The 8,345-nt window shown below is 43.3% G+C and overlaps 1 protein-coding gene across 1 annotated transcript; it reads left to right on the top strand.

Moving 5' to 3' along the window:
* Nucleotides 1-258: 258 nt before the first annotated feature.
* SPRY2 (sprouty RTK signaling antagonist 2) lies at nucleotides 259-6,660 on the top strand. Its single transcript, XM_029603058.1, has 2 exons — nucleotides 259-1,102; nucleotides 5,052-6,660. The coding sequence occupies exon 2, from the start codon at nucleotides 5,103-5,105 to the stop codon at nucleotides 6,051-6,053; it is 951 nt and encodes a 316-aa protein (XP_029458918.1). The 5' UTR covers nucleotides 259-1,102; nucleotides 5,052-5,102; the 3' UTR covers nucleotides 6,054-6,660.
* Nucleotides 6,661-8,345: the final 1,685 nt, after the last annotated feature.

Here is an 8,345-nt window from a genome sequence, read left to right as displayed (position 1 = left end):
ACTGTTGTGGGGTACTGTGAATAGTTCTGTGTATTTTTGTGTGTATTCCGTGTTATGCTGTGCGCTCTTACCGTGCTATGCATTTTTGCACTGTGCTTGGTATGGTGTGACCTAATAATACTGTGCTGTACTGCACTGTATTTGATGTATTGAGCTCTGTGGAATTCTGTTGTGTGTGTGTGTGTGCTGTGTTAAACTCTATTGTACTGTAGTGCATTGCTGTGTGATCGCGTTGAGTTCAATGGACTCTGCACTGAATTGTATTAAGTACTGGGTTGCGGATTGAACTCTGCTCTTGCGCTACGTGTGCCTGCTGCAAGCGCTCTCAGCTTCCCTCCTGCAGCTCTGAGCCTGGCTTAGCCGGGCCATCGCCCTTTTAAACGCTTCCTGCAGCTCAGAGCGCGGGGAGCGCGAGTAAATGTAGCCCCGCAGAGCCAATGAGCAGGGACCGGATGCGATATATCCTCTGGGACAACAACTGCTCTGTTCCTCCTCAGATCCACATGACGCCATTTAGTGCTGCACATCCCGACCTCCGGAAAAAGCGAGCGCGAGGAGGCAGGGCAGCGGCGGCTCAGAGCGTGCACTCAGCTCCAGCAGCAGCTTGCCTCTTGCACGGCTCCTAGCTCACACCACAGCCCGGCCACGGATCCGACGGGGAAGCGCAAAGAGCAACAGCAGCAGCAGCAGCCTCCGACCTGCAACGTCGCACGCTGGATTCCCGAGTCAATGCAAGCAAGCTCGCGGATTTCCTTTTAGCTTTTTTTTTCTTTTGCTCTTACTACATTTTTTTTAAACCTGAAAAAAAAACTGTTGGTCTGCTGTTCGAGATTTCGGCCTCCTGTTCCTTCGAGGAAGAAAACTTTTTGTTTTCCTGGAAAATCGATCAGGGGAGAGAGGAGTTTAAAAAAAAAAAAAACGAACTTGATCGATCGGGCTACATTTACTCTGCTTTTTGTTTCGTAATCATTTCTTTCCTATCGCCTCTGGATGGTGATCTTGTAGTTCGGGACTTGAAGCGAAGTTTGGAAAAGTTTGCTTAGGGTCTGGATTTATTTGCAAAATCTAAGAGAAGAGGGATCGGTGCAGCACTGCGATCACGGTGAGGCGTGTGTGTGTATGTGTATGTGTGTTTTGCAGGCATGCGTTTCCAGCCATCCGAATGAAAAAAAAACAAAAAACGAATAAAATGAAATAAGGCAACCAAATCAGGGAGAACCAACTATATGTCGCCGTTTCTCTGCCTACAACAGGTTGCTTCTGCGGGATCTGAAAAGGCATTTGGAAGATCGCTCTTGTATTCTTTCTAGTTTAACTGCTTTTAGGATTGTGTTGGAGCAGATCGATTTTTTTTCCTTGGCTTTGCAAAGTGACTTTTCGCTGGCCCCCCCCAGTTCAGCACCATTTTGGGGGGGGGGGGGGGCGCAGGGAGCAGAGGGTGAATATGTGCTCCTATGTTTTGGAATTTCCACGAGGAATGCATGCAACATATTAGAATATTATTTCAGGGAAACTTTTTTTTTTTTTTACATGGCTTGTTTATTTTGTTTTAAATACGCTGTTTCCTCCAGCCGTGTTATTTCAGAGTGACAGTTTCCGATCTCTTGCTCCTTACTTGAAAGCACACGAAGAACTTCTTCTTTCTGTGTGCACTTTAAAAAAAATATATTATTGCATTTGCAGATTGTGTAGGCCATTGGCTTCTGCTTTTAGCCTTTACCCTGTAGCATTTAAAGATCGGAAGGCTACCAAGTCGTATTTTAAGGAACAAGATGCATTGGAAAGCGTGGAGATTAGTTTTTGCAAGTAATATCGTTGTTTTTCCCTGTAAATTCAGCGCACAAAAGCTTTTTAAAAAATAAATAAATAAATCTAAGGCGAGCACTACTAGTTTCATCATCCGGATGGAAGATTTCGTGAATCTGAGGGGCTATTTTGAGAGCTGGGTTTTGCGGTTGGGTTTTGTAAGTAGCATCGGAAATGCAGTGTTTTGTGTGTGTGTTTAGAGCTATTTCGGTGTTCGTTTGCCCCACCCCGCTGGTGAAGTCCTTTCGCCCTAATCCACAGTCTGATCACACACTCGGCTGTTAATGGGGGTTTTCAAAGACACTTTCAAAGCACAGGAGATGGGAGGCGGGGGCGGGAGGGGAGCCCGAGACAGGACGGAAATTAGTTGAAAATTACAGAGGAAGGGAGGGGGGGTTAAGCTAATCGCTGCTGCCTGCAGCTAACAGCCTTCCAACAAGTTGCCTTAGGTCTCTCTCTGCCTTTAGTGCATTGGAAACTTGCCTCCTAACATTTCCAGATCTTGCATTGACAAGTCATTTTACATTTCCAAACCTTGCAAGAGATCAGAGCGCCGCTTTGTTTCCACAACTTGCTGTTTTGGGGGGGGGGGGGGGTGTCTTTTGTATGAAGGAGGCCCGAATTACTTAGCAGATATTTTGGCGTTTGGGTGGATCTTTTCACTTTCCCATTAGAGCCGAGTGCATTCCTTTAGAGGGAGACCAAGCAAACTGTCTCCTGGCTTTAAGGCTTTCCCTGCGAGAATATAAATAGAAACATGCGCATCGTACACTAAACCGGGGTCACATGTGAAGTTTCCCCAAACACAATCCTCCTTGGAAGCGCGAGGGCTGCCGAGGATGCTCTGGGTGAAATAACCCCACTTCCTGCCCAGATTGTGGCCACCACCTGGGCTAAAACCTAACTCCGCAAGATTTTCACCTCCTCCTGTTAACGGATCCGTCGAGGCCATTTATCAGGAAAAGAGGCTTGAAGGGCAGTAAAATACAGGGACGGTTTGTTATGTTAAACGTTCAGGGGGGGGGGGACACATTTGCATTGTAATTGGTATTGTGGGAACTTGACTGGAATTCGCGAAAGGAGCCAAATACTTAAAAAAAAAAAAATCCCTCGCAACTGATTTCCTACAGTTTAAAGCGCAAATTATAGTTCGCGTGCAAACTTGTAAAGGAAAAAAAAAAAAGCATTTCAGGATACCCTGTCACTTTTTTTTTTGGAGATCAGACATATGAAGTTAAAGGGAATCCGATTATCTGTATGGAAAAGTCAACTTCAGGAGCCCCATGCATTTGAAGGAAGTAGGCGGGCATGTAGTGGACCCCATGGCAACGGAGCCAGAAAAATGCAGCCCAAGTGTGGAGCTTGTGTGCAGTTGCTTCGGTCATCACCTTTTTTTTTTTTTTTTTGAAGCGCTGGCACTTGGTACCAGGGCCCACAAGTTTCAAACTTCAGTGACCTCCACCCCTTTTTATCCCATGGATGTGGAAAACTGCAGTGGAGCTGAAAGACGGTGAAGTCACTTGTCCTCTTGGACATGTCCTGGACAGAAGCTGAAACAAAGTTTTCTGAATTTGAATCAAACCCCCCCCCCCCCCAAAAAAAAAAAAAGGTAACACCGATCTTTCTATTGCCGTAGTTGGCATTTCCCCGAGTTTCAAAGGCACGTGCACTGCTAAGAACTTCCAGCTTTGGTGTCGGACGTGCTTTGGAGGGGATTGGTTCCCCCTCCTTGTGCAAAAACCAAAAGGCGAGATGGATCCTGTTGTCATTACTTCTTCAGTGTAACAGGAGCTTGCTAAGTGGAAGCAATGTGGTTGAAAAGCAGCTCTGGCTGTGTGTGCATTTCGTTGCAAAGTGGGAAAGCAGTTACTTTAGGTTGCAAATCACCATCAGTTCAGTATATGGGGCGTCAAGAGTCCGTCCCCCGTCCCGTGGGTCAAGATTTTAACCCCGAAGTGTACAAAACCTGCCTTTTTTGACGTGTGCAAGAGGGTTCCCCTCCCCCCACAAATGAGCGCTTTCCCAAATGTTTAGTTGGTGCAGAATTGTTTTCTTTATTTTCGCGGCAGTATCGCCAACGTGTTGCTTTTGGAGGAGCGTGCGAAACGCAGCTATAACTTTTTGCCATGGCGGAATCCTACCAGATCGTTATTTTAGTAGGCGTTGATAACAGATGAGGCTTGTTCATAAGGTTGAATGATTTATTTACGATTCAGACTGCAGATGTGCACAAATCAAAACAATTAAAAAGGTGTGTAGGTTGGTGAGGGGGGGCTGTCTCCGGAGTTTGTACCACAGTAAAATATGTTTTAAATAGTTTCTGGAATTGGTATGGACCGTCCTACTTCAGCCCTACACTGTGAACGTTTCTTGGCATAAAAGGATGCATTTTCCTTATACATTTTTTTTTAATGTAACAAACTTAATAAAAAAAAAAAAAGGGAAGAATGTGACCCTCTTGATCCTCAACACATTAGCTCAGGGTATAATGTTTGTTGTGACATTCCTTGATGTTTTTGTTATTTAATAAGCATTTTGTCATTTGAAGGCTTGCAATCTTTTTTTTTTTCTTATTTTTGTCATGGTGATTTCTGTACAGAAGCTTAAAGTAAAAAAAAAAAAAAGTCAGTGTCCTAGAGTCCCTTTCATTGTTTAATTATCATGTTCTCCTGAATATTTGTCTTCTTATGTCTATCGATTTTACAACAATAAAATCCAGTAAAGTTTAAAAAAAAAAACAAAACACATGTCATTACATTGTAGTATGACAGTTCAAGCTACGAAACCCAACCCTGACAAATGTGTAAGATTTTTTTGAAACCAGAGTTTTCGTGGTTTGGTTGAAGTTGCAAGGTTGCATTGATGTCTTTTAAAACCTCGTGCTGAATTTGTCAGTGCTTTAGGGGCTTCATCCTGAGAACGCAAATTTTTTTTTTTTTTTTTTTTTTTATGGATCGTAACAATTGAAAACAATTATCTAATGCTATCATTTATCAGAGGGTGGAAAGACTTTACAGAGTTACGCAGTTGAAGAACATGCATTACGACTCAATAGAAGAAAAGGCTCCCTTTCAGTCCTATCATTAGCAGTTCACTTGGCCCTCAACCCTGCATTTGTAGTCCATTATTTGCTGCAAATGCATTTTTTACACCATGTCATGTGTAGTTAAAGGCACTGTCATTACGTTATTTAAGAGTTAAAAAAGCATGTAATACTGAATCATTTTTCCTCTTTGTTGCTGCAGGATTTCAGATGTGTTCTAAGCCTGCTGGAGTGATCAGTCTTCAGAGTACTGATGGAGACAAGAACTCAGAATGGCAGTGGGTCGCAACCCTTGCTTCAGGTTCGGCGTGACACTGGGAGACAGCATGGGGAGTCCGACCTGAGGGATGCTTTGGCTCAACAGATTCATATCTTGTCTTTGGACCAGATCAGGGCCAGCCGGAACACAAATGAATATACGGAGGGACCTACAGTTGCCCCCCGACCTGGGGTTAAGTCCCTTCCTCGGCCAGCTGCCCAGCACAAGAACGAAAGAATCCCTGGATTGAATGAGCACCGTCAGTCTGGCAGGAGCCAGCACCCGCAGGTACAGTCGTCCTCCCGAGCATCCTTGTCCCGTTCCATCAGCACGGCTAGTACTGGGTCCCGGAGCAGCACGAGGACAAATACGAGTGGCAGTTCCTCCGAGCAGAGACTTCTGGGGTCGTCATTCTTGTCTTCGGGGCCAGTTGCCAACCGGATAATTCAGGTGCAGCCCAAGTCTGACTTCAAGTCAGAGGTCCTGAAGCCCCACAGCAAAGAAGACTTGGGCACACATGCCTACAGGTGTGAGGACTGTGGGAAATGTAAGTGCAAAGACTGCACTTATCCCAGGACTCTTCCGTCGTGTTGGATCTGTGACAAGCAGTGCCTTTGCTCAGCCCAGAATGTAGTCGACTATGGGACTTGCGCTTGCTGCATCAAATGCCTCTTCTATCACTGCTCTAACGATGACGAGGACAACTGTGCTGACAACCCATGTTCCTGCAGCCACTCGCATTGCTGCACCAGGTGGGCTGCCATGGGTGTCATCTCCCTCTTCTTGCCTTGCCTGTGGTGTTACCTTCCAGCCAAGGGGTGCCTTAAATTGTGCCAGGGGTGTTATGACCGGGTCAGCAGGCCCGGCTGTCGCTGCAAACAGTCCAACACCGTTTGCTGCAGAGCTCCCAGTGTCCCACCCAGGAGCGTGGAGAAACCAACATAGCATCCCCGAGTGGGAATACTTTAAAAAAGCAGACACCATTACTTATAGCACATACACAACCAACTTAAACCAGTTACTCTCCTGGCACTCTTAGCATAAAGGGTGTACTTGCTGATTGCAGTGAAATGCTTGTTTTCGCAGGTGCCATCTTAACTGGTATGTTAGGATACAGCTAACAGAGCTCACAGCTGGGATCCAGTCCATAGGGACTCCCCACAGATCACATAAGCTAAAGCAACACAGACACTCCTAGGCAACTATGTATTTGTGAATAGTACTTGCAAAATTTGTAAATTAGCAGATTTCTTTTTTTTTTTTTTTCTGACAGAGATAATGTACTATATTTTTGTATATATACAATATTTACAACTGTGAAAAGCAGTGCCATAAAGGTGGCACAGTCACAAATTATTATACTAATATGTTGTGCATTCAGAAGAATGTGAATCAATCAGTATGTTGGTTTTTGTTTTGGTTTTTTTTTTAGATTGTATTTCACCATAAGGAAACTAGCTATTACAAGACTCTTTCCTCCTTTTTTTGGACTTTCTGTATATTGTACAGTTACAGTAAAATTCAGTTTTTATTTTCTAATTTTTTCAACATATTGTTTAGTGTAAAGAATATTTATTTGAAGTTTATTATTTTATAAAAAAAAGATATTTATTTTAAGAGGCATCTTACAAATTTCACCCCTTTTTTATGAGGACGTCATAGTTGCTGCAAATAAGGGGTGGTATGGTGCATATGTTCACTATAAAATAGAAAATATATTAACGTTTGACATTAAACTGCTTTTTGTGATTTTTTTTTCCCCCTTTGAGCGAAGTCTTTATGCAAGGTGAAAGAAAATTGGGAAAACAGTTTTTTGTATGCTTTTGGAACATTTTATTCTGGTTTTCAGCATTAAAGGTGTTATTTAGTATGAAAATTCACTTTAGAAGTTAATTTCAGATTCTGCAGTTTTCATGTCTTGCTGTATTGTATTAGCCTCTCCCACCGGCCTCCGGAAAAAAAGCCCTCCAAACAGACCAAATCACAATTTCTGTGTTAGGAAAGAACATTGATTTAGTAAAATGCATTAATTAAATCTTGTTATGAGTTAGTAGCATCTTTTGTCCTAATAGGTGAGCCCTAGTACATTTAATTTTATAATTAATATTTAACTAAAAAAAAAAAAAATCTTTGGGTTGCAGAGTTCAGCCGGTGCATATAACAGCCAAAGAGCTGGTTAAAAGGAGACTGCTCTAAAGTGCAGGGAGAAGCTGGGCTTTTGTGTTGAGCATTTTATCTGCTTCACTTGCAACAAACAAGTTGCTTACAAGATTTGTCACCTCTAGAAGTTACCTTCTAACCGAGGTCAAACCTCTTGCAGTGCCAAGTGTTTCCCCCCCCCCCCCCAGCCGGAAGCGCAGGAAATGATTTACCTGGCTTTATTAACAAACCATCATTTCCTGTTCTGAACATTTGTCTCCAAGTCTGCAGCTTTTCAAGCTGATTAGGGAAAAAAAAAAAAGAAAAGTTATTGGTGCTCCAGAAAGTACACAGCACAACGGCTTTTAAACTCTCGGCAGACGGCATGCGAAGGGCTTGGCGTTTACTCTGACTTCTGGCCAACGAAAACAGAAAGTCCAATGAAGACATTGAGAAGGTCTCTGCAGAGAGCTCAGACTTGGGCTACTGCGTGGCATGGCTTTGCCGGTTTGCTTTTTTTTTAAGCTATAGTAATCTGGTTTGCCTGGGAGGTGATCTCTGTTCCTCGGTTTGTGTGTGCACTTGCTTTGCAGTCTGTCAGAAAATAAATTAAAAAAAAAAGCTGCAAGCCCCGACTAGTGAAGTGATCGGGAAAAGTTGAGGCTTAGAGAGGGTGGGGGTCACTTTAATGTCTCCTTTCCCCTGAGAGTGTTCTGGCTAAGAGATTCATTCTAAGGTATGCATCTGAATGTCTAGACTTGAATGTTTCTGTAATTCAGTGGAACTTTATCAGAAGGGGGTCATTTTATTCCATTGCTTCTGAAACCTGGGCAGCTTGTCTTTTGCTGAAATGGCGAGTTTTGATTGAGTGATTCCATCCATTGGGCCCTGACTTTAATATGGTAACTACAATATCTCTCGTTACTGACATAAATTTATGTGAGGGGAGCAGAAAGACCATGAAATGCGCTTTTATGAAGAATGTAGTTTAATTATGAGGGATTAACCTCACTAATTATATTGGGCCAGGTGCTCATGTCATGAGAGGAAGAATTGGGTTTTAGTAGGACGTTGGAAACAGCCACAGTTCTAGTTAGT

This window comes from Rhinatrema bivittatum, chromosome 5, assembly GCF_901001135.1.
Source record: "Rhinatrema bivittatum chromosome 5, aRhiBiv1.1, whole genome shotgun sequence".
Taxonomy (NCBI): Eukaryota; Metazoa; Chordata; class Amphibia; order Gymnophiona; family Rhinatrematidae; genus Rhinatrema; species Rhinatrema bivittatum.
Note: the sequence above shows the minus strand (reverse complement) of the source record. Positions and strands in the feature narration are given on the sequence as shown.